Here is a 27,516-nt window from a genome sequence, read left to right on the forward strand (position 1 = left end):
CATACTTAGTGATAAGTAACCCACAACCCAGCGCATTTCAGATCTCTACAACATATGTCGCCATAGTGGTTGAGGGCTTGCTCAAGTAAGTAGACCTATGCTTCATGGAACCAGCCACGGGGTTTTAACAAGATCATAAAGGGATACAAAATCGACGCTGATTGGCTGATAGAGGATATACGGTTTCCTGGGTAAATGCTGGGATGAATTTGCCATACCTAAAAATTCAGCTTAGGTTAGGCATAGTCATAGGCCTGCCTCCAGAAGCAGCCAATCAAAATCGCTAACTGGTTGCTATGCAAGACACAATTTTAGGCTGGTGGTTAATGTTGCGATTCAGCTCTTCGCAAACTCTGATTGCAATATTTGTAACTCGTGTCTTTAGAGAGGCACAGCCACGCGAGTTACAATGCGAAAGCCTTTCTGAAATGTCGACTTTCTGATTGAGGACATTTATCAGTAAATATCTTTTAAAAATAAGCCCTGCGGCATGCAAAAGTTATACTGAGAGTCAAGAGTGTATACAGAGTGATTTTCTTTTTGTCATCCATCTATGTAATTCTTGATTTTTTTTTTCTTTTTTTTTTTTCGTAATAAAATGTACAATGCCGGAGCCGGGGCCTTCTCTGTTTAAGTTACAGGCAACATCTATTGATAATACCCCTGCCTGGTGTTTTATTATTTTTATTTCAAGTAACCCATTGTATTTTACTCAGTTGTTTTATGATATTTTTGTATGGATCAGATAAATTTGATATGAGAGAATATAACCTACCAACAGATAATATACTATGATATAAATATCCATGTTACAGGAGCTTTGAAAACTATAATATAAGCCATTATGGCGAGTGATACAATAAGTATTGCCTCAGTAAACTCTCAGGGGTTAAACAACAGATCTAATAGGTTGGATGTTTTTCAATATCTGAAGGGAAAAGATATTTCATTTTACTGTCTACAAGATGTACATTTCACCAATGAGATGGGAAAGTAGATTGTCCCAGAGTGGAGATATAAGGTGTGTAATAGTGCATACAAAATTAACTCCAGAGATAATTAGAAATAATTTTGAATTTGAAATTTTAAGAATAAAGAAAGACAATCAACTTGGGAATTTTATTTTACTCGAAATTAAAAGTAACGAGCAGATCTTTACACTTGTATCTCTCTAATGTTCCTTTCCTTGTAAAAAAATGTAAATAACTCAAAATCTCGTTTATCGTTTTAGACCTAAAAGAAGAATTTAACTTGGTAGATCCTTGGAGAGATGCCAATATGGAGTTGAGGAGATACACATGGAGACAGCCCACTCCCATTAAACAGGGGCGTTTAGATTTCTTTTTAACCTCACAAAATGTACTACATTATGTTCAAAAGTCTGATATAAATACTAGTTGCAGGTCAGATCACTCAGTGATTACTCTAAAGCTGAAATTCTCAAATCTTGAATGGGGAAGGGGATATTGGAAATTCAACAATTCATTATTCAAGGACATGAATTTTGTAACAGAAACAAAGACACAATAAAGAACACAGTAAACCAATATGATACAACATTAAACGCACAATTTTTATTTGAGATGATATTATTAAACATAAGGCGCAAAACAGTTGCACAGTAAACTTTTATTAAAAAAACAAGGAATGTCAGATGAGTTCTATCTAACTAAGACCTTAAATAATCTGGAACATGTGTTTGATCAATGCTCTGAGGAACAGGAAAAAGGGAACTTTTACAAAAAAATTCATTTGGGGAAATAAGGTTTAACACAATTAAATAAAATAAAGATGGAAGGAATAATGAAAAGAGCAAAAACAGATGGGACTTCATATTGGGAAAAACCAAATAAATACTTTTTTAAATTAGAACAAAAGAAATTCTTAAATAAATCAATAACAAAAATCCAAGACAAGGATGGAACAATTTTGACAGACCAAGAAGAAAAATAACTTTAGGCAGTACTACAGGAAGCTATACACAGAGGCTGATGTAAGTTCTGTAGATTTGGAAAGCATACTAGATGTAGAAAATGTAAGGAAACTATCAGACACCCAGAAGCTCAGTATGGAAGGGGTACTTACCAGGGAGGAATTACTTGCATCATTAAAAAGTTAAAGGATAACAAAAGTCCCTGATGGATTTACAGTTGAATTAAACAAATTTTTGGGGAATGATTTACATTTTTACCTTCTAAACTCATTAAATTATGCATATACACATGGTAGACTATCGGGGCATAATCAACTGTATTCCAAAAGAAGGAAAATAGATACATGTTATCAAACTGGCACCCTATAACTTTGTTAAACGGGCCTTACAAAATTGCTTCTGCGGCGATGACGAATCATTTAAAACCACTTGTCAACTTTAATTAATGAAAATCAGAAAGGCTTTATGGCTGGACGCTATGTAGGCTATATAGGTGAGAGCGCCTGATTAGTATATGACATCATCCTTTTTGCAGAGGTTAATAATCTCCCTAAAATGTTAGTAACAATAGATTTTGAAAAAGCTTTTGACACATTGGATTGGAATTATATACCGAAAGTGTTTAGGTTTTGAAATTTTGGGAAGTCCTGTATTTGGTGGATCACAGTCCTATATTCACAGAGTAGATCATGCATGCTGGTCAATGGATTCTCAACTGGTTTCTTTGATCTAGGATAGGGCTGTCGCCAGGGGGATCCCTTCTCTCCCTATGTTTTCATCATCTGTGGAGAAAGTCTGTGCAGAAAGTTACATGCTTTGAGAAAACAATAATATTAAAGGTATAAAATCAGATTTACATCAATATTTATTATCCCAATACACTGATAATACAACTATTTTTCTTGACGGTTCATAGAGCAAAATTTTCTGGATTAAAAGTGAATACTTCAAAAACAAGAGAAATCTGGATTAGACCAATGAAAGGCAGTAATAAAGTGTACGAAAACAATGCAAAATTAGACTGGTCCCAAAAAACTTTCAAGATATTGGGAATAGAGTTTAGTATTAATTTGACAGAGATGGTGGAAAGAAATTATAAGGAAGTTTAAGAAAATAGACCAGATGACGCAATGTTGGGCTAAAAGAGACGTCACCCCTCTGGGAAGAATTACTGTCTTAAAATCACTGATGCTGTCACAACTGAATCATTTGTTCAGCTGTCTACCAAACCCACCCATGTGGCAAACAGAGGAATTCCAAAACAGATGTTTTGCTTTTATATTGAATAATAAGCCTGATGAAATTGCACGTATTACAATAATGAAAGATACGAAAAATGGTGGCTTGAATGTGCCTTCTACTGAAAACTATATATTTGCACAAAGCTTTCCTGGGTAAAGAGACTGATATCGGGAACTTACAAGTCCAATCTGTTTTATGATGATACAATAGTAAGACAAAATCCTTTAGAAATAGGTTCCTCTGTTCTGGAACACTTTGTTATACCCTGAATTACAAATGACTTTTGGAAAGAGGATTATTATTCGTGGAGTAAAGTTGAAAATAATTGAGAAACATTTCAGATCTACTTGGAGAATGTGTTTTTTACAATGATTTATTTGTTATTGGTAATAAACCGTTTGTGTATGGTAAATGGAAAATGGCTCGACAAGAGGGTAAAGTATGTCAATGACCTATTGAACAGTAACAGGACGTTTCTAAATGTTACAGAATTTAATGAAAAATATGAATGCAGTACAAACTATTTAGAATGTCAAAGTGTCATTTCAGCAATCAAATCTGCTAGTTGGAACAGTATCCCCTCTCCACTGCCATTGCCTCTTATACCGACTAAAATAGCCCTGTTTGCTAACGTTTCTAATGGCTGTAAAGTTTATTACTGATACCTCACTAAGTATAGTTTTGTTAAGAATAGAAATATGTTAGTTTATCAAATGAAGACTGGAGAAGCCTCAACAATATGGTTTTTAGATGTACTGGTGACACACACTTACGATCGTTTCAGTACAAAGTTGTTAATAGAGCTCTGACCACAAACGTACTGGGAAAGAAGTTAGATCCTGTTGAATCAGACCTGTGTAGTTTTTGCCACTTAGAAAGGGAGACAATTTACCATCTATTATGGGACTGTAAATATATTTACAACATATGGAAAGAATTCCAAGTTTGGTTGAACAAAGTTGCTGGTATACAGGCAATACCAGATTCCTCGAATGTGTTCCTTGGCTTCAGACAGATAAGTTATAGGCCTTTAAATGTACTTATTATGTGTGTAAAAAACGCAATGTACAAGTTGAAAGTTAGAGGTCAGCTGTCGACAATGGAATTTGAAAGGCACATTAGTTTTCTAAGAGGAGAACAAGACAGATTTAGACATTTTTGGTCATCCTGTCATCTGCTATTCAATAGTTAAGTCCAGTTAGTGAAAACTTCACACATTGTGTTCTTGTGTGTGATAGTCTATTTCGACAGTTACTGAAGACTTGAATTGTGATTATATTGTATCTAACAATCTCTCATTTAAGTCTGTACTTCTGTCTGTAAAAAAGGAATCTGGAGGAAAATCTGTACCAAAAAAAACAAAAACAAAAATAATCAATAAAAATATCAATTATAAAAAAAATACGGAGATCTTAGTGGCCATTCACCCGCCCCTCCACATCCAATCCATTTCCCTGGAAATGTGGTGTCATGTAAAATTATACATGATACTGAAATGATCAAAATTATGTTAAAAATAAACGAAAACAAATTCTATAGTAAATTACCTGTGGGTCCAGACTTTTGCTCCACCCTGTGTATTGCAACCGCACAAAATCCAGCCAAGTGTGCCCAGGTTTAATACCATACTGGAGAATTTTTCACCTACATGTATGTAACAAGGATCAGGTTTGTTGGCAAAGCAAACTGGAGTGGTGGGAATATATAACCATAAAACTATTGTCAGGTTAAAACTCCTGACTAAAAGCCGCAGCCTGAGCGCTTAGAGCTGGATACGAACATGACCTTACTGATCAAGGGCCTTACAGTGAGTGAGTGAGTGATTGGGGTTTAATGTTGTATTTAACAATTTTTCAGTCATATGATGACGAAGGAATCCTTAGAGTGCATGTAATGTGCCTCCTTGTTGCAGGACGGATTTCCACTGCTCTTCTATCTAGTGTTGTTTCACTGAGACACCTTACCAAAGTCAAGCCGCCCCCGCCCGAGCAATTTTACTGATACAGGTCAACCAGTGGTTACACTGTCCCCTACATGCTGAATGCCAAGCCAGGAAGTTATAACTTCCCCTTTTAAGGTCTTGGGTGTGACTCGACCTAGGACTGAACGTGGATCTATCACTCTCGAACAAGCTGAATCTTTTCTTTGATTGTTGATTGATTCAAGAATTTTAACTTAAGCAATGGCAGTCAACCTTATGGGTTGAGGAAACTGGATAGCTCAGGGCAAACCACACACCTCTGGCAAGTAAATGACGAACTTTCCCATGTGTGACATGAGCCTACAAATATGCACATCTAACTGGTGATAGACAAGCAGTTAGACTCTGCAACTGCTTATTGTCACCAAGGTCAAACAAACAGTGACAGGAGGGCAATCCACAAAAAAAAACCTGCCCAAGGTAAGATTTGAACCCGTACCTTGTCTCTCCTAGAGATTAGAGGACAAGTGTCTTAACTATTTGGCCAAACTCACTCCCATTTACAAGTAAGTGAGTTCATGTGATGCTGCACAAGTACCTTCAGTTATGGTACTAAGAGATTTGCATAGTTTTTATTCAATGTGGAGTTGCTCCCCCTTTTTTGTTCACAAAAAAAAAAAGAGAAGAGACATCACTGTAGCAGTTTATTTTGTTTTTGTCTTCTCTTGAAAATGTTAGATACTGTAAATGTATGAAAGATACCTGGAAAACAGTACAGTTAATTAGATATTTACATGTAGTTACAGCTGTGTTTCTTTCTTCCTGTAAGGACATTTTAAAGTAATCCGTTTTCAGGTTAATTCCCCATTGGGCAGTGTGCATCCTGAGGTAACAACGCCAATATGGAAGCTCGAGATTCAAGTTATATGTAATCCTACTTACAGGTGTGAAGCACTTTCTTTCCACCGCCCCTGCCAGCATGTTGAATTTACATATCTCGGCCAGCTGAGGGTGACATTCACATACAATGGGTGGGATACAAAACTGGATCAGCATATAAAAGACAAATTACCAACAAACTCCATGTTTATCATCATATAAGTTCTTTATTTACCATACATGCTGTTGAGAGTGGAATGCCAGGGTGTCATTGATTAACAAATTGTATGTCAGTTATCTCCCTTTGTTCTTTAACCTCTCTTTTCTTGCAAAACTTATGGTCATGACATAAATCTGTCATATCCATTTCTCTTTTCAACAGTTTTAGAAGCTCTGCATTTAATTTTAGAGTTTTTTCACCGAAAAAAAAAAATATCTGAACAGTTCTCACTAGAAAAAATAAAACCACAAAAACATGATTACTTTCTCAGGTTCTCACTTTGTGACAATAAAATTCACAACAATCAGATCTGTTAGGGGCTAAATGAGCATTTCTTAAACAGTGGCAGATTGTTTTTGAAAGTGTTCAGAAATAAACAGATCTTGGAATACTGACTGAAATGTGAAGAGCCTTACTAACAAGAGAAAAAAAAAAAGGAACATGTAGTTACAGTAATAAGTATACCCGTATTGGAAATTACACTCTGAATGCATACTTTTTTTTCAGTGAAAAAAATATGGAAAGATGTAAAAAACAAAAACTTTGTGAGCTGCACAATCCTTTTATCCACTTGATGTAATGTGATCACCTTTTACAACATAGTGTCAAACATCCTCTCACTAATTCTTCAATCTTTTCAAACGCCTCTGAGACAAATATTTTGAATCATTCCAAGAGAAGTATGGGGAGTAGAGAAATAACTCGAACAGTTTCATGAAGCTTGCATCTGAAGTGACACAAACAAATGGTTTTTAGTGCCATTAACAAAAGAACTGAATGCATAAATTCCACTGAAAGAAAGTGCTTTAAAGATCAGTAATGTTGAAGATTTACAGTATTTGCCTTTGACCTTGAATTTTATGGTACTGACCATGAAAGCTTCTTACAATTTCTTTCACTGATGAACATCTTTAATATAAGTGAAGTCGTGTACAAAGTCTTATTTGCATGTGAGTTCAGACTACAAAGTTCCCAATTCTAAAAGTTGTGGCTCACACAATAACCCATGAAGTTTGATAGTTTACAAAAAATTCAGAACTGAGGTTGAAAACATTATTTGTCAATGACAAGGATTTTCATCCATTACAAATATCATTTTGTTGAATATTTATTCTGTTAAAAAATAAGTTGGGTCTTAATCTCCCACATTATATTTTCGAGTAAAATTAACTTAAAAAAGAAATACGATATCAGACTTCAGGTACAGTTGTACATGCCTTCTTGATCCATTCGCTTGATGCACACCACCTTGTCAAACACACAACCTTTTTTTTGGCACAACGGCATTCGTTAATTGTTACATAATCCACAATTTGTTTTCAAAATAATAGATACTCATATGTTGTTTTAAGAAAAACTGCAAGAGAATAAATCAAAACTGATTACTCTCAAATATTTTGATATTTTATGAAATATTTGCTACTACCTTACCGTAGTACAGTTCGAAATAGTTCTAAAACAATTTGAAATTTGAATATTAAAAATGGAACAAACTTTCATTAAGAACAGCTAATAATATCATCCTTTCAGATCTTGATTTATGTACTGTTTTGAATATTTAAATCTAGTACTCTATGGCTCGAGAGTTACACAGGTGGCAACCATGTGAATTTGCTGTTATACAAAATATAGAAAAAATTAACTAAGTTCATTTGATCATTTCATAATTTCTTATTGAAAGTCTGATGAAAAATCTCCAACAGAGAAAAAGACTCTGAAAATAGTATTACTGAATGCATGAATGTACAGTTGTGCATTCATTTTTTTTTAATTCAACAAACTTTTCCAAAGGGATATGATTTACCATACCTGGCACTCGTCATAAATAAATATATATACAACTTACATGTATATTCACAGCAACAAAGTAACAGATATCAATAAGAAGAATAATAACTGTAATAATAATAATAACTTTTTTAATCTCGGGTGAAAAATCTGTTTTCAGCACTGTTTGGTCCAGCCACTCGGCACATCGTTGTGTGCCTTTCACTTCGACAGAAAGCGTCCAATCAAATTCTTGAGGTATCACACTAAAGATAAATGCAACTGTTTCAGCTTGTCTTCTCATAAATATGCAGCTGCGATCATTACAGAGGAAGGGATCCCAGGGTAAGGGTAAAGGTCGTTGCCATGGAGATTTGACTGGATAGCAAAGAAGAGTATCAAAGGGTACAAAATGACCACAGTTCATTGGATAACACTGCATACAGCAACAACAACCCCAAGCCAGCAGCTGATTGGATACAAACAAGTTTAAAGGTCGTTGTCCTGGTTAAACTCCATCGACAGGGTCATATTTTTCACTTTCTTCGAGCGGTATTGTGACTGAACCTGGAAAGACAAAAAAACCCATAAAAAATAAGAAATTTAATTTTTTAGAAATATAAATTTTCAAACCATGCATTGGTTTCAGCCAGGTCTTTCCAGACATCTGGTTGTTCTAACACACATCTACAGGTGGGGAAACTTTCAGAAAGGTAAACAAAAAACAAATTACCTGTAAAATGTGACATAAAAAAAGTTAAAATTGCAACACCTTGTCAATACAAGGATGCTTATTCCTCACATTCATTGTATATTTGGATGATTCCTTTGTCTACATGTGCATGAAGTCAACCTTTGATCACTCAGATTTTGTTATAGTACAACATGATGGAAAATAACCTATTTCTCAACAAAACTATCCGATTAATGAAAATAATTCGGCAATAAAACAACTCACTGAAGAAATTAATGCTCCACAATTCCACAATGACATGTATTTTTTCCAACACAAAATAATCATTCACCCTAATTCTTCAACCTTTACGCATCTGAATGAGCAGCTTACAGTGCAATTTATGTACATTTTTAATTTGGCTTTGAAGACAAAATTACATGGGTCGGATTGGCCAATTTCAGGGTCTCACAAAAAGCATAACATTACCAGTCTATTAAGAGTTATGTCTTCAGAATATGCTTGAATAAACTCCTTGCAAACATGCCAAACGGTTGAAAAGGTTATAGTAAGTGAAAACATAAACCAAGTTTTCATGCTGTAATTTCAAAAAACAAGGAAAAAACTATTTTTCTTTTCTTTTTAAATTAAATGTCTACAAAGTTACCTTGTTGTTCTGTGAAGAGAACCATTGACTGGCGTGGAGAGTTACTCCCCTTATTGTGTGAGTTGTTTCCCTTCACAGGTTCAACCTGATTGACACAAGATTGACAAGGTATGAGTTTGTTCCCAAGCTGTATGGCAGAGGGTGGGGGGTTCCGCCTGGCCGTCTCTCCAGGGGTGGGAGTCACTTGAGAGGTTGGGGGAACCACTGCACTACAATCACTAACAGTAGGGCCTGATACAGCAGCCCTAGTTCCACAAAAACTTTGGTCTGACTGGCAGGAATGGAGAGACCCTGTGCTACGATTATTACCCGATGTGCAGCACGAACACGGCACAGAGTCCATTCTGAGCAGACATCCTTGACTGTTGTCATGGTTACTGTCCGTCATGTTTCCGCCAATGTCACTTAATACTGTTGATATATTAGAAACTTCACCCAGAGACACTTGAGAGGTTCCCGGGCTATTGCATAAGTCACAGAGCCCTGTCTGACGCCCAGCAGTACCTAATGACACAAGCTGCCCTCTCGAATTATGTACAATGTCTGAAGCCGAGCTACAGAAACTCAGCCGGTTGTGCGATGTGCAAGAGTTGTCTCCCACTGAAGTGCGGTGCAGGTCAGAGTGCTCTCCCATTGAATGATGATGCACGACAGAGGCAGTACGTAGGCAGGATGGTTTGAGGCGAACTGCGGGGAGTTTCGGTGGCCCAGGTTGATGATCGGCCGCTTCTTCCTGAGATTTATGCAAATTATCCGGAGAGTGGCACTGATAAACATTCGAGTCATAACTACTGACGTCCGTCAAAACTCTATCTATGCTGCCGCATGTACTATGATTGCTGATGTTGAGCGTCACATCGCTGTTGAGATGCGCTGCGCACAAATCACAGTCCATGCTAGAATCGCTCGTGCTGCCGTTCCTGGCGTCGCGTCTGGGTTTTATCACAGCTTGCTTCTCGGCCGCCGAGGCAAACACATATTCCGGGTCGCTTTCCCATGATGCCCCGCAGCTGGTTGTTTGTGGAACATACACGAGGGCATGGCCCAGGATCACAGGGTTAGACGGTCCGCTTTTCCTGGTGTACTGCCATGAATCCGCCGATGTTGAAGTGTTATAACAGTTTGAAATCCCTGAGTTTTGAAAGACAGTATTAATAGAGGAGTCTGTACAAGATTTGGCCATGCCCGCAGCCTGTCGAAGTCTTTGTGGCATCACATTTTCATAGTTCCCCGACGAACTGTTCTTATGTCTCGCCGGTTTGTGTCCCGGCATGGGCGCATATTCCCGGAAGAAAGATCGTGCTGACTCAGGGCTGTGCGACGATGCGACTGTCCCCTCGCAAGACGGACAAGTTCGCATCAAGTGAATACTGTGATACTCCGAGTCAGGAATGTGCGAGAAGCGTGAGACGCTGCTGTCACTGGCACTGCCATGTAAGCGTGCTGCACCGGGTAAAACGGTGCGACTCCCACCACCGACACCAGACACCAAGACACGAGCCGGCCGCACCGATGATGGGTTCTGATGGTGAGCTGTGGACAGAAAAAAAAAAAGAGAATTGTCTTAGGAGATAACGAAAGCTGACAGAAGGCACCTTTAAGACACATTTACGTTTTTAACAAAAGGTTTATGTGAAACTTTTTATTCTTGTTCTCTCTATTTCTTCTCCTCTCTGCAATCAGGTGTAGGAGTGCGATAAAAACCAAAAAGCTTACATATTCATACACACAATTAACAGGGCGGTTTGTCCCACAGCAACAAAATTCTGGTCATGAGCACTTAAAACAACTTTCTAGCTTATACACCCTGCAAGAGGATGGTGTTTTGTGCAAAACCTCACAGAACAATTTGTTTATACAATAAATATGTAATAAAACTACAGCAGGCATCATAAAATACTGCTTCCCCTCTGCAGGCACCATGGAAGAATAGAATCCTACTTTATTGTTTATATATATAATATCATTTATTGATTTATCTCATTTATGTGTTACGCTGTACTCAAGAATATTTCATTCATACGATAACAGCCAGCATTAGGAGTAGGAGGAAACTGGGCAGAGCCCGGGGTAAACCCACAACCATTTTAATTATTTAGATGTCACTTTTGTTGTTCCATTTTGTTATTTCACACCTAGATGACACATTTTGTTTCATGACGTTCCATTTCAAGCGGATGACGTCATAATACAAGTTTAGCAAGCTTTAAGATCCGATGTCCTATCCTGTTATATCATGGAATAAACAATGCTTTTCTGCCCCAGAATTTAAAGACAACTTACCAATAATGTTGAACAAACAGAGAGGGCAGGTACAGTTTGTGATGAGCCAGGGATCAACACAACCGCGATGGAATTCGTGGGAACAAGGTAGCACTCTCAACTCCTGAGGAAAAAGATAAAAACACAGACAAAGTCAGTGATTGATTTATTTCTACAATGTCCATTTATGGTCCTATAAGTTAATTATGAAATACACGCACATAGAAAAACATTTATTTATTCATTTATTTGATTGGTGTCTAATTATTTATTTGATTGGTGTTTTATGCTGTACTCAAGAATATTTCACTTATACGATGGCAGCCAGCATTATAGTGGGTGGAAACTTGGCACAGCCTGGGGGAAATCCACGACCATCCGCAGGTTGCTGGAAGACCTTCCCACTTACGGCCGGAGAGGAAGACAGCAAGAGCTGGACTTGAACTCACAGCGACCGCATTGGTGAGAAGCTCCTGGGTCATTACGCTGCGCTAGCGCGCTAACTGACTGAGCCACAGAGGCCTCCATTGGTGTTTAACACCGTACTCAAGAATATTTCACCTATGTGACAGCGGCCAGCATTATGGTGGGAGGAAACCTGGCAGGGCCTGGGGGAAACCCACGACCATTCGCAGGTTGCTGGCAGACCTTCCCATGTACGGCCAGAGAGGAAGCCAGCATGAGATGGACATAGAAAAATAGAATTTCAGAAGGGAAATTTTTCTGCGAAAAGTTGTCAGCAAAATGTAGCCTATATTACACAGAGGCACGATTATAATGGAAATTAGATTTGCTGTTATATTCACTGATGTTCGTTTATTTATATTCTGTGATGAGCATGAAAGACTCATATATAACTCTGACAAATTGAAAAATCATTGGACATCATTTGAAGACTCATCTTTCATCGCATGTGTGGCTTAACATTAGTTTTTATACCAATTCACCAACACATTATGTAGAAACTTCTGATAGCCCCGAAAGACTCCAGCTCCTTTTCTCACATTGGCCTAGCGTCGTTGGGAGTCTTGAAGCTAACTGTATTAATTTCATACTCAACGTAGGTCCAGGCTGATTCTATTTGTTATCGAACAAGTCTCGTGCGAATAAGAGATACCAGCCTAAAGGCCTGCTTTCCGCACTCACCCCACCACCACCACGTGCCCCTACTCGCTTTAGAATAGATAAATTATAGCCATGAAGGCTTTCATGGCACATGCTCCTCGGCCGTGGCCGCCATCTTTCTACTGCTCCAGTATGAAGCAGGACATGCACGTAGGCCTACACGTAACTGCTCAACATGGCGGCCACGACCGAAGAGCATGTACCGTGGAAGCCTTCGTGGCTATAATAAATTGGAGCCTTTCAGGGCTGAATTTCTGACTGATTTTTTTTTCTTTTACGTCACAGTGCTTTATTTTTTAAGTACTAATTTACTGTTGGACTAATTTCTTTTTTCTTTCTGCATTAATCAAATATCCTTCCTTAAACACCATTCTTATTATACTTATTATTATGCTTGCTATAAGGATAACTATAAAGAAGTCAAAAATATGTTATAAAAAAGAAATTATGATAAAATTTTGTTAAATAAACAAATTTTTATGACATCAGCAGACAAGATTCTTGCAAAGAAATTGACACACAGCAGACTGACCTGTCCATCTCTGTACTCCTCCAGGCAAATTGCACACGACTCGTACATTGAGCTTTGGCTGTAGTGGTCAGGGGACAAAGACAAAGATGGGGATACCTTCACCTCTGACACAGCCAGTTTGTATTTCCGTGTCTCTAATTTGGCAACTGCGCGTTTGGCTAACTCTGGAATGGACACCTGCCACAGGAAAGACACACAAATTACATGAAAGAACATCAGATTATTCAAAACTAATGAATGTTATGAAAATTTTAGAGAAAACATTAATTTCCTCTGATTAAGATTAAACTTTAATTGAATATAAAAATTTTATTACCCTTTGGTAGTCCAAATCAGTGAACCAAAGAAATGTACTCAAACATAATGTTGACAAAAAGAAAGAATGAAAATAACATGCAGTAAAATGCAGAAGTTATCAAAATTTATTCATTAGAGAGAAACCTTACCTGTCTATGTCTGTGCCTCCATTTTAACTGTAACAAAAACAAACAAGTTATTTTAGTTTTAGGTACTTGTTCGATATCCTGGTTCAAGTTTAAATATACCACTTGAGAGTCTCAGGCTTACAGCACCAGAGTGATGTCCCTTGCTATAGGACACTGACACTTCAATAACGGCACAGTAGGGTCCTATTCTATCCTAATACTGCAGATATAAACAAATTATAAGACTGGAATAAGAAACAAAACAATATTTGTCTTTAGGTACTTGATATAATTTCAGCCTTTACTTTACATATTAATCTCACAATTATTTCGTTTATACAAATACAGTCTGGTATTTTTATAGGAAAAGAACTTGAAATGTAGCTGAAGAAAAATTTCCTGCTAGATACCAGACAAAAATTTCTCAAACTAAACCTGAAAATACAACTTACCTTCAGTATCACAACAATGCAGATAATACAAAAAATGATGAATACAGCTACAAAAATAGCCATCTCAAAATACTCTTTGTTCTCGCCCTGTGTCAACAAAAACAGAGAACATAATTTTAGGATTTATGGTCAACTATATTATTAAACAGTTTCTATAGTAACCGTCCTGCCATAAGTATAGTGAAACTGAACAAAGACTGTTTATGTACTCATTTATTTATTTATAAACATGTATTCATTTATTTATTTATATACATGTATTCATTTATTTATTTACTTATATATATGTATTCATTTACTTATATATATGTATTCATTTATTTATTTACATGTATTTATTTATTTATATACATGTATTTATTTATTTATATATATATGTATTCATGTATTGGCTTCATTTTAAGGCTGCACTTAAGATGACATTTTCACATGTAGGCTAGAATCAGGGATATGAGTGGACCAGCAAACATCAAACATTTTATTCGAGTCATACTGGTCAAGCGCTGATTGGCTATGGTGAAAACAGATCAAGATCCAATACATCTGCATAAATATACATCTTCATAAATCATGAACTTCAGATAAGGCTGTACTGTACAAAATACGGGTCTGTCAGCAACCTGCGGATGATCGTCGTTTTTCCTTGGGCTCTATCCGGTTTCCTCCCACCATAATGCTGGCCACCATCGTTTAAATGAAACATTCTTTGAAAACCAGGAAACATATACAAAATGTTAAAAAAAAGATATTTTTTTGTCAACTCAAGAAGTACAACAATATTTGACCTCACTGACCTTAGTTATCATGGCGTCCGGTGAGGAATACACTATGCGAGCTCGCGCCACTTTTTGAGTGTTGACGATCTGCATAAGTCTGTTGGCTTCGTTATCGCGAATGATCACAACTGGTCTGTCCAGTGAGCGGAGATTAGCCTGGTTCAGCTGTAACAAACAATCCAATCAACTTCTAAAATAATGGATTAACATTTAATCAGATTACGTGTTCTGTTGCATCAATTATCACAATTAAAGAGATCTCTCATGGCAGAAAATGGCAGAAGACCACCTAGCCACTGTTTACTTACAAAAAATTTCCAAAGAAATTAAGGAATAACATTTAAATCTATCACACTAATATAAACAAGCAGACTGATTTCCGTTGATTCAGAATTCAGAAGAAAAAAAATTTCTTATTTTGGCTGAAATCATCACAATATGTCATATTATTATTATTTTTTGGACGTGGGGGGGGGGGGGGTCACATTTAGTCCCTTTGTCACAGTAATTCTTGATGAGGGAAATCCGTTACCACGGTAATTACCTGCTGTCCAGCCATTGGATCATCGGTGACGTCAAAGACAACGGCTGTTGCTCCCCGTTGTATGGCTCGCTTTGCCTGTGGATAAAAAAAAAAAAAAAAGTTTCTTTTTACTCTCCAGTAAAACATACATGATTTAAATATTTACAAAACAGTAACTTGACACAGCATGGAAAAAAACTCTAAATATGTGCTGGTTTCTACAAACACTAGACTAAAAGAGTTAAGGAATTGGGCTCATGTGCTCAGTTGATGGAGGAAACTATACAAAAGTAACAATTACCTGATACTGTTTTCCCCACCAGTTTAATTTCACTTCTTTATTTATTTGCTTGCTATTCAAGAATTTCTCACTTTCACCAATGGCAGTCAGTATTTAAAGCGGAGGAAACCTTTGTCAAGTTACTAAGGAATTTCCCACATGTGATGTACAGATACACAAACCATACTGGTAGAAGACTAGTGGTTTTTAAACATTATAGCATGGTCAAACACTTATTGTCACCAAGGTCCCTCTTATTCTGATATCAGGATAATCTACAAATTTCCAGTCCAAGGTCGGGTTTGAACATGCACCCAATGATGATGTGTCCTAGAAATTTACAGGCGTATCCTTACATCAGTTTATAAACTTCATACAAAAAAAAAACCACAAAGAAATTGGTCTTTTTCACCTCATCTGAAAGATAATCCATGCTATGAACCTAAAGTTTTACTGGAACTCTGCAAAATAACTGTAAGTGGCCAGTTTCAGTGATTTACACACATGTGCATGTATGTAACAAAATATGTACGAGCCTAGGCAAATTAAAAGAACAATTTTCTCCTTCATGACAAAAGATTCCTTCAGATGACCAATAGTCATTGGTACAGTTAATGATATAACTCTCTAATACAATGTACACACATCACTGGTATCGCTAATGCTATTAACCCTTATTGGCACTGTTCAATGTTGCACCTCTTTGTTATAGCTAATGGTACACCTCATTGGTATACATGTAGGTTATGGTATACCTCATTGGTACAGTTAATAATACACCTCATTGGCAAAACTTAATGGTACACTTCATTGGTATACACGTAGGTTATGGTACACCTCATTGGCAAAACTTAATGGTACACTTCATGGGTACAGCTAAGGGTACACCTCATTGGCAAAACTTAATGGTACATTTCATTGGTATACACGTAGGTTATGGTACACCTCATTGGCAAAACTTAATGGTACACTTCATGGGTACAGCTAAGGGTACACCTCATTGGCAAAACTTAATGGTACACTTCATTGGTATACACGTAGGTTATGGTACACCTCATTGGCAAAACTTAATGGTACACTTCATGGGTACAGCTAAGGGTACACCTCATTGGCAAAACTTAATGGTACACTTCATTGGTACAGCTAAGGGTACGACTCATTAAAAAAGCTAGAAAATGAGCATAATTTCAAAACAAGTGCCTAACTATAGACCTTTTCCTTTGCTACACTGCAAAAATGAAAAGTATCTTTCTCTTACTTGTAGTTTTAGTTATAGTTTTCCCTTTATAATTACATTCAAAATTCACATCATTTACCTTAAATAACCTAAAATTTCGCCCACAAAAGTGCATTTTTAGAGTCAAGTAGATGTCATGAAATATTATTTTTGGTCCAGAAACTTATGATTTTATAGCAGAATATCATGCCATGTTCCAAGCAATCCTCAAAACAGTTTTCCTAAATCAATAGAACTCTCAGAATCCGGAAAAATGCGCAAGTTAGTCATGGACGAAATTTATGGTTATTAAGGGTAGGCTGTGCACTGTAATATACTTATGTTTTACGCAGTATCTTTTTCTACCATAAAAACTGAGAATAAAAATGAATGTATAAATACTTACCACTGTATATATACCTCTACATGTGACAAATTCTATGTAAATTTTAAAACGCCATTTTGAGAAAAATTATTAAAACAACACAATCATATGTTATATGAGTTTGTAGTAAACAGATGTTTTTAAAAAAAAAATAATAAACCTTGCTGTCACCGCTTATGGCATACCTCATAGGTACAGCTAATAGTACACCTCATTGGTTCAGCTATTGGTACACCTCACTGGTACAGCTATTGGTACACCACATTGCTATACATTGGCAAAACAAGACAATCATACGTTCTATGAGTTTGTACTGAACAGATGTTTAAAAAAAGAAAAAGGTGGCGATACAAAACAAAAACTGCCCTTGCATATTGTCCTCTTGCTTCTGACTATTAAAATGTCTTGTATGGCAAACAGCCATTCTAACCCAAAACAGTGAATACAGTATTATCACATTACAAAGACTGGTATACATAAGTTTTTCCCCCCGAAACAAGTAGCTACCACATGTTCCTTATTATAAACTATTCATGACTTCTCACTCCCATATCATGCCTATTTTCCACCTCTTGATCCTGGTAGAAGTAACACATAATTGTAACATTTCATACACGATTTCTTTTAAATAAACTTCTCATGTTTGTACAAAGGAAAAACTACAAGAACTTCAGTGAATTTTTTTTATGTTTGGGCCTTGAGAGCAAGTCAAAGAGAGAGAGGGACTATTTGGGTTTGGTTGAACAGATTACGCCGCCATCTGGTGACCAGAACATGCAGAATCTGTTAAGATCTTAAGGGGCTTGTACTACAACAACATCTGCGGGGCTGTGCGGTTAACAGCAGAGCAGAGGCTAACAGTGAGTTGAGGACTGGGGGGGGAGGAGGGCATTGAGATTTGGTGGGTGGGTGCAAAATGTTCAGAACAGCCGTGAGAGAAAAACAGCAAGACAAGAAACAGAAATCTCCACCTCTGTTGTTTTTCTCCCTGGGAATTCTGCATGAAAACATTGAGGCACACACAGACAAATATTCCAGATTCCTTAACTCCACAGAAAGGTCGCCGTGAGTTGGCCATAAAACCATTCACCCATCTACATTACAATGTTTTTGGTTCACACTTTTTTTCTTTATTTCTTGACCACTAGTGACTTTTCCTTTTTTCCTATTTTCATATTTAAGGAGATAATTTTGATACACACCCTGTATTTCACCCAAACTCTGGTATGTAAAACTGCACCAAAACACCCTTTTATTATCATACTTTTTAAGCCAACACTTAAGGTTTTCTGATAACGAATTAATCAAACTTCACAAAAAAAACGATCGACGGACACATCAGAATCAAGACTGACATAACTTTATTCCTGACAAGCCAATTTTAAAATACAAATTATATCTATATAGCATATGTATGTACCTTTAGTGTATATATACTTTTCTCCTAAAAAGTTAACCTCGCTTTGAACCATAAAATCTTGTTTATAATTATCACACAATTTCTTTATTTCAAAAACTTTTAAAACCAATATGTATAGTAACTGCAGTATGTAACCTTTCTGGGAATGTCCCCAAAAGTACCTTAACATGCTCAACTATGATAAGTTACATGTACATTGATCATAGTAGTGTGGGGGCCTCCGTGGCTCAGTCGGTTAGCGTGCTAGCGCAGCGTAATGACCCAGGAGTCTCTCACCAATGTGGTCGCTGTGAGTTCAAGTCCAGCTCATGCTGGCTTCCTCTCCCGCCATACGTGGGAATGTCTGTCAGCAACCTGCAGATGGTCGTGGGTTTCCCCAGGGCTCTGCCCGGTTTCCTCCTACCATAATGCTGGCCGTCGTCGTATAAGTGAAATATTCTTGAGTACGGCGTAAAACACCAATCAAATAAATAAATAAATAAATAAATCATAGCAGTGTGCAGTGGCGAACAAAGGTGAAAATTTTTAACTGGAGAAAAATGTGTTAGATTAATTCAGTATAGATAATAAAACATAACAAGAGACTTCATTTCACATTCATCTACCTAATTATTTTCATGAAGTACACATTTGTAACTTTTTCTTAAATTTTTAAAATTCACTTAAAAAATATTATAATAAAATTTTGCTACAAACCATTACCTATTACGTGTACTTATGACATAAAAGCAGATCAATGGAAAATCTTTTCTCTGAATCTAAGTGGAAGATATTAATTAACTCACAATCTCCTGTCAATATAATAAAAATGTTTTCTTTTTATGTAAATTAATACTTTAAAAAAAATGTAATTATGTTAATTTCAAAAAAAAATATTTGAAAAGTTGATGAATTACATGTAACTACATACATACTACTATATATATATATATATATATATATATATATATATATATATATACACCCTTCTACATCTCCTCTAAAGCATTGACCAATTAACAACCTGCCTAGAAATTTCAAGATTTACTTGGATAAAAAAAATAAGTCTGTTCTCTGATTTTTAGGGAGTTTCAGGTAACTCTTGGTTCACAGACAGCAGACGAGAGCCAAAAGGCAGGGCTATCTCTTGAACTATCTGCTCGCCCCTGAGATCTCTAACGAGCAGGTATATAAAAGGTGAGTAAGCCACTCCTAGACGAGATCAAGGCATTCCTGCGGCCAATCTCAGGCCATCATTAACCCACTAGATATAAGCTCTCCTCAAAAACACTTGGCTCTGCCTCTATCTTGCTGTACACATGTAGATACAGGGACATTCTGCTGTGCAGTACGCATGGGTACATGAATTATAGCTAGTGCACGTACACCTCAAATACCCTATTTCCCCTCAAGCTTTTCTCGTGTGGCACAGCAGGCCCGAATTAACATTCACATATTCTCAGAAAATAACACTGATTGTTTTAATGTCATAATTCAATCTGTAATAATCTGTAAACTGTTGAAGGTGGATAGCAAATAACAAACCTTTCTGTCTCTGTGTGTAATATATATCTAATGAACAAAACATTCTGACACCTTTAAATAAAGAGATGGCTCAGTCCAAAACCTGCCATGAGTTGGTTTCTATTATATCAGTACAAGAAATCTAATACAGACCAGTAAGTAGAAACAGTAGAAGTGCACAGTAGTAGTTTGGTGAAAAACCTTGTTCTGAACACAAAAAGGAAAATCTTAATTCCCCTGTAAAACAAGTAAAACTAAGTAAAAACCGCACAAGATTTTTCAATTTTGCTTTTTAAACCCTCTTCTTGTTTTTCACGATTCTACATCACAAATTCAGAAAAAAAGCTTTCACAATGTATCTCTTCATCTGACATTACAGAATGTATAACTGCAGGCATATTTGGACAACACTGTTTCAACCAAATGTACATTACACTCTTTGAGGTAACTGTATAAAGACACCTCAAATACAGATTTAAGTCTGCAGATTTGTGAAGTACTTGTCTGAGGCCAAGGTCACTGATTTACTCCAGGCACTCTGCGTGAGTGAGTGAGTGAGTGAGTGAGTGAGTGGGTGAGTGCTTGGTGTTTAACGTCGTACTTAACAATGTTTCAGTCATATGACAACGAAGAAATCCTTAGAGTGCATGTAATGTGCCTCCTTGCTGCAGGACGGATTTCCACTGCTGTTTTATCTAGTGCTGCTTCACTAAGATGCCTTACCGAAGGCAAGTAAGCCGCCCCGCCCAAGCCATTATACTGATACGGGTCAACCAGTCGTTGCACTATCTCCTTCATGCCACACAAAATATACATGTGTCTCCATATAACTAAAACAATTTCACAGCCAATTTTACTCTTTTTTTTTTTGACTCCTTACAGTGTATATGTCGCTAGGTAAAAAATGTCCGAAAACAGTCTTAAAAACCCAGGTATAACTCATCCACAATGTCCAAAATTTAAACCGGATCAAATCTGAACTGGTTTAAATCAAAGCCAGTTGTAAAAATGCATGCATTCACATAACCACGTGGCAAATCCGGTTTTAAGCCAGTTTAGGGATTTGCCCATTCACCGTCACATTTAAGCCAGTTTAGTAATTATGACGTCATCCTGACCTCCATGTATCCATGGTGCACTTAATCCAGTTACGTTCACATGGCACAGATACTGTATGCACAATACTGTACCCACAATACTGTACCCACAATACTGTATGCACAAGACTGTACCCACAATACTGTACCCACAATACTGTACCCACAATACTGTACCCACAAGACTGTACCCATAAAACTGTACACACAATACTGTACGCACAATACTGTACCCACAAAGTTGTACCCACAATACTGTACCCACAAGACTGTACCCACAATACTGTACCTACAATACTGTACCCACAATACTGTATGCACAAGACTGTATGCACAAGACTGTACCCACAATACTGTACCCACAATACTGTACCCAAAAAACTGTACCCGCAATACTGTACCCATAAAACTGTACCCACAAGACTGTACCCACATTACTGTACCCACAAAACTGTACACGCATTACTGTACCCATAAAACTGTACGCACAATACTGTACGCACAATACTATATGCACAATACTGTACCCACAAGACTGTATGCACAAGACTGTACCCACAAGACTGTATGCACAATACTGTACCCACAAGACTGTGCAGAGTTTCCATCCATCGTTATAAAGCCAAAGCTTCGAATACCTTGCAAACAGCTGAATACAGAAGAAAAGAAAAGAAAAAAAAACACCCGCTAAATTTGTGAACGAAATCCCATGATAAGCTTCTGGCCACAATCAATCAGTGGCTACAAGGTGGGTTTCCCAGCTGCTAATCTGCCACAAGTGCCTGGCGAGGCTAGATTACATCAATAAGTCTAAACATCACAACACATGTCTGGTGAGGTTTCACAGACGTAATATCATCCATCAATTATCGACCAATCAAACGGGATATAGTCATTCACATCTGACTTGTTTTGAATTGTGCGCTTGGGCTAATCACTCTGCCCAGTCAGCAACATCTGTTGTCACCGTGACAACAATCAATTAGCAACATGTGTGGCCCGAACAGCCGACTTTGATCCCACAGCACGAGGGTCGCGAGTGGATTGTCAACAATTACTTTGATCTAAGCGCAGTCATTAAACCCACCCTATGGAACGGCTCCCTTGTCAATACATAAGCCTAAATCGATACGCAAATCCAGAGCTTCGCTATTTACAAGCCACGTTCCGGGTCTCACAACATTCTTAATTATACAACACTCTTAGAGAATTAAGTCCTCTCCACCAGAAAGCGGAAATTTCAGTTTGACGTAATGTAAAGACATTTCGCTCTCTTTGTGTTTCCACCATACAATATCAAAATCACTTGCATTTTTGTGCTGGTTAAAAACTCATTATGTCCCACACAATCCAGAGAATTAAGACAGATCTATTTCAAGCTGCATGATGAGGTCATTAAGTCTGCAGGTAGCACTCCGTCAAGTCACGGTATGTTTTCAACCGAAAGCTTCACATAACATTCTTCACTAAAACAGCAATGTTCCTTGCATTTTTAACTGACACGTACAAAGATGTACATGCAATACAACAATTACACAATATAATACAGGTTTTACAGTTCTAGATGTATGCTGGAAATTGCAAGACAGACCAGCGAAACATGGATAACTGTAATCGAACAAAAACTTCATCCAGGACTAAATGACTCATTTTAACAGTTCACAGAACGCTGTTTTGAGGTTTGCTTGGAAGATAAGATGATATCCTACCAGAAAATAATAAGTTTCAGCTCCAAAAGTAATATTTTAAAACTGTCATTTGCCTCTAAAACTGGACATGTGTTTTGGGAGAATCTTTACAGCAAACACTGTACATTCTTATGTAACAATGGTGGGCACTGGCAAGAGGAGGTAACTCCGGTTTCTCACGTGCGCCTGACATTTTGATGCATGAGCTGCTGACATGGTAATCAGTGGGAATTGTCAACAGAACCAAACAAATGCCATCCTGAGGGGAAGAGAGAGCAGTGAGAGGGGCGTGGGGTGGGGGTGACCTTTGGCCTTACCCCAGGAAGAGTTACACAGAGTAAGGCAGAAAGACTTACTTTCTAAACTCGCAGAGGTAAACACTCGTTTAAGGACGAACATCCCTAATTGTCTTCACCTCATCACTACTACAGTAACACAGGATATCCCTACTCTCAGCACCCTCCCCCACCTGCTTCCACCCTTCAACAGTACCCAAACCTAACCTCACCCCTTACCTACACCTGTCCACCTGTGTACAACTGACTATCATCATGGTATAAAATACATTGTCTAGGGCTCCAGGGTTGCAGGAAATCCTGTTCCCTATAGGACTAAAAGTTATAAATTCTGTTTCCCACTGGACAAATACTGAAAGTTCTGCTTTGGACAGGAGAAATGTGGCATTCATGTTACAAATGGCACACACATTTTGAGTCTTGTTACAAATAGGACACATATTTTAAATTCTGTTACCAATAGAACAAAAACTGGACATCCTGTTACCTATGAGACATATACTGGACATCCTGCTATCAATGAGACCTATACTGGACATCCTGTTATCTATGAGACATATACTGGACATCCTGTTATCCATGAGACATATACTGGACATCCTGTTACCTATGAGACATATACTGGACATCCTGTTATCCATGAGACACATACTGGACATCCTGTTATCAATGGAACATATACTGGACATCTTGTTATCCATGAGACATATACTGGACATCCTGTTATCCATGAGACATATACTGAACATCCTGTTATCCATGGAACATATACTGGACATCCTGTTATCAATGGAACATATACTGGACTTCCTGTTATCCATGAGACATATACTGGACATCATGTTATCCATGAGACATATACTGGACATCCTGTTATCCATGAGACATATACTGGACATCCTGTTATCCATGAGACATATACTGGACATCCTGTTATCCATGAGACATATATTGGACATCTTGTTATCCATGAGACATATACTGGACATCCTGTTATCCATGGAACATACACTGGACATCCTGTTATCCATGAGACATATACTGGACATCCTGTTATCCATGAGACATATTCTGAACATCCTGTTATCAATGGGACATATATTGGACATCCTGACATCCATGAGACATATACTGAATATCCTGGTTACCCATGAGACATATACTGGACATCCTGTTATCAATGGGCCATTTACTAGACATCCTGTTATCAATGGGCCATATACTGAACATCCTGTTATCAATGGGCCATATACTGGACATCCTGTTATCAATGGGCCATATGCTGGACATCCTGTTATCAATGGGACTAACAAGGGAAATCCTGCTTCCAATGGGAAAAATGTAGCAAGTCCTAGTTATGAATAGGGCATATATTTAACCATGTTACCCAAATTTTATCTTGAAACTCTGTGTTCACCATTTATGTTTTACCATTGTGGGTACCATCGCTGATAATGTCAGTCTGTTTGTATAACTGACTGATGTTTTACTCCCCACTTCCACAATAATGACAATAGATAACTGAGCAGCAATACAATGCATTTGACATAAATGTCCTATCAACTAGCAAAACAAGCGGTTAGGCTACTTTGTTGGTGTGCTCCTATATGGATATGGTACTGACCTTCTGGTAGACGGACATGCAAGGGTCAGGTCCCAGGTGAGGCTCCTCCAGTTTGACCACGCCCCACCCAACCATACTCATACAGCTGATCTTCATCATTACGGTTACACAGCCCCAGCGGGTGGATCTGAAACAAAAACAACGAAGACAACAATAAGTCATGGTCAAGAAAAGTTCTTTCCCAAGAGAGGAAAGGAAAACTCTGTATAAAACCATGACCATGCTTCTCTATTTAATTGATAGGAAGTTTCACTTTCCCTATATTATCCCTGTATGTGGATATAAGCACATGTACATGGACATATAAGCCATATAAGTTTTGGGGGGAGGGGGCTTTAGGCTGGTTATTATTGCAAACTAACGGTAATTCACGGTGCAATTCACAGTAGTCCAATAAATTGTGAAGCCCTGAAATTGGCCCATCCAAGCAATGTTGTCTCCAAAAATCAAATTAAAAATCTGCATAAATTGCACCAGAAGTTGCTGTTGAGGAATTAGAGTATGTTATATAAAAAAAAGTTCTTGGAGATAGATCTTAAAAATGTGTTTCTGGCAACCAAACTACATGTGCCCTACAAATAATTGCAGACTTTAAGTGGCTTTATATGTTTATAGTAGAGATACATGTAAAGCTGTTCTGGTCATGGAAAATGTTCTAAGGTGGCTTGTGTCATGTGATACAGTGAATTAGCATCTGGCGACAAAGTTTACTTTTCACTAACGCAGAAGTTTGACCTCTAACTTCTCACTACAAACACAGCCATAATGTTCGAGTTAACTCAACATCCTTTTCTCCTTAACCCCAAATGAACAGATCACAGGCTTTTCCCTGATTATCTTGTGTACCCCCTCCCCCACCCTGAGGCCCCCCCACTCAACCTCCCATATCACCCCCACCAACAGACATCTGCAGTTTTTCTATCATGCCTCTGGTCCCAGTCCTGGTACTATCTTGGCTTTGACAGATGCATTACAACATTTCAAAGTGGTACATACACATGCACATTTCAATACAGATCCAACGTTTACTGCACTTGTTGATCAATTCATTCACTGATACATGTAGGTGTATAGTGCTGTGCTTGTGAAGTTTTCACTAATATATGTCGGCAGTTTTCATGGACCGGCCCCGATACCACAGTTTGATACACACTTTGGGAGCAGTAGATCCAGGATCAATCCTGGGTCGAATCACAACTAAGACCTTAAAAGAGGAAGTTGTAATTGCCAACCCTATCAGTACAATGGCTCGGGCGGGGCGGCTTACTTGCCTTCGGTAAAGCGTCTCAGTGAAACAGCACTAGATAGAAGTGCGGTGGAAAATCCGTTCTGCAACATGGAGGCACATTACATGCACTCTAAGGATTCCTTCATCCTCACATGACATAACATAAAAATTGTTAAGTACGACATTAAACCCCAAGCACTCACTCACTCTAATATATGTCGGCAGTCAATTGCATGGCTGATAAAATCAGGAGCACCCAGAGTAAACCACTAGCTGGCCTATGTCAGGTGCCGATGAAACGTCCTGGTGCTTGCAGCAAGAAAGCTCTTTAACAATCTGAGCCAGCAAGTGCCCCTTGCACCAATATGCCATGCCTATCAGTGTGAGAAAGTTGGTCAACAACCTGCTATGGGGTAGGTGGTTTACCCCAGATGCCGCAGTTTCCTCCACCCATAAAACGGATCACCATCTAAGCCTTGTATGTGAAAACTTCCTGGAGATCAACAACAATCAAATAAATTTGTAAATAAATAAATATAGTTACAACCATAACAATATACATGTAAACTCGGCATCCTGTTATCACTGGGCATATACTGGACATCCTGTTATCAATGGGCCATATACTGGACATCCTCTATCAATGGCCCATTTACTGGACATCCTGTTATCAATGGGACATATACTGGACATCCTGTTATCACTGGGCCATATACTGGACATCCTCTTATCAATGGGCCATTTACTGGATATCCTGCATCCTGATATCCATGAGACATATACTGGACATCTTATGCACCTTGGAATTCAAATAATTCTATGAATTTGAAGTGTATTCAAGAAACATTGAAAAAAAAAGTATGCAAACATCCCACCCTTGTTCCCCTTTCTTGCAGTTTCTCCTGAAAGCCTCCATACCTCATTCTTACCCCACCCCCATCATCCTATCACTGCAGTTTATCCAGTGATGATATCAGGACCAGGGCAGTGTTTTGACCCATCAGGACCATGTGTGGTCGCGCAGTTAGATCACTTTACTGTCAGCCTCTGGTGTGTTGGGTAATTCAAGACCAGTTCCATAAAAAAAAAAAAACTCGCAGACCTGTTAATAACAAGGTCAATCTCAGCAGGCCTCTACACACAACCAGTGCACTAACACTGCCAGGCTTGTGACATGAATGAAGCTAGCTAGTACAACTTTGCCGGCTGAATGCCAGCTGCCTATTGGGGGCCAGAAACAGCCAATTTCAATTCAAATACAATCTCTATTTAAGGCTTGGTTCAACATTTCCTCACACGCCTGAAAACTGACAATTTGTTACTCATTTATATTCAAATGTAGTTTTCAAGTATTTTATACGAATTATCTCTTTATATCAGAC

General features: G+C 37.8%; 1 protein-coding gene across 1 annotated transcript in view; it reads right to left on the bottom strand.

Moving 5' to 3' along the window:
- Positions 1 to 6,198: 6,198 nt before the first annotated feature.
- Positions 6,199 to 27,516, bottom strand: part of LOC135476261 (E3 ubiquitin-protein ligase ZNRF3-like) — a 57,950-nt gene continuing 36,632 nt past the window's right edge. The window contains 10 exon segments of the mRNA XM_064756233.1: positions 6,199 to 8,529; positions 9,303 to 10,835; positions 11,586 to 11,688; positions 13,222 to 13,398; positions 13,668 to 13,694; positions 14,099 to 14,185; positions 14,893 to 15,039; positions 15,419 to 15,493; positions 24,907 to 24,969; positions 24,971 to 25,033. Coding sequence (XP_064612303.1) covers positions 8,471 to 8,529; positions 9,303 to 10,835; positions 11,586 to 11,688; positions 13,222 to 13,398; positions 13,668 to 13,694; positions 14,099 to 14,185; positions 14,893 to 15,039; positions 15,419 to 15,493; positions 24,907 to 24,969; positions 24,971 to 25,033 — 2,334 coding nt within the window. The 3' untranslated portion in view covers positions 6,199 to 8,470.

Source organism: Liolophura sinensis, chromosome 10 (assembly GCF_032854445.1).
Source record: "Liolophura sinensis isolate JHLJ2023 chromosome 10, CUHK_Ljap_v2, whole genome shotgun sequence".
Lineage (NCBI taxonomy): Eukaryota > Metazoa > Mollusca > Polyplacophora > Chitonida > Chitonidae > Liolophura > Liolophura sinensis.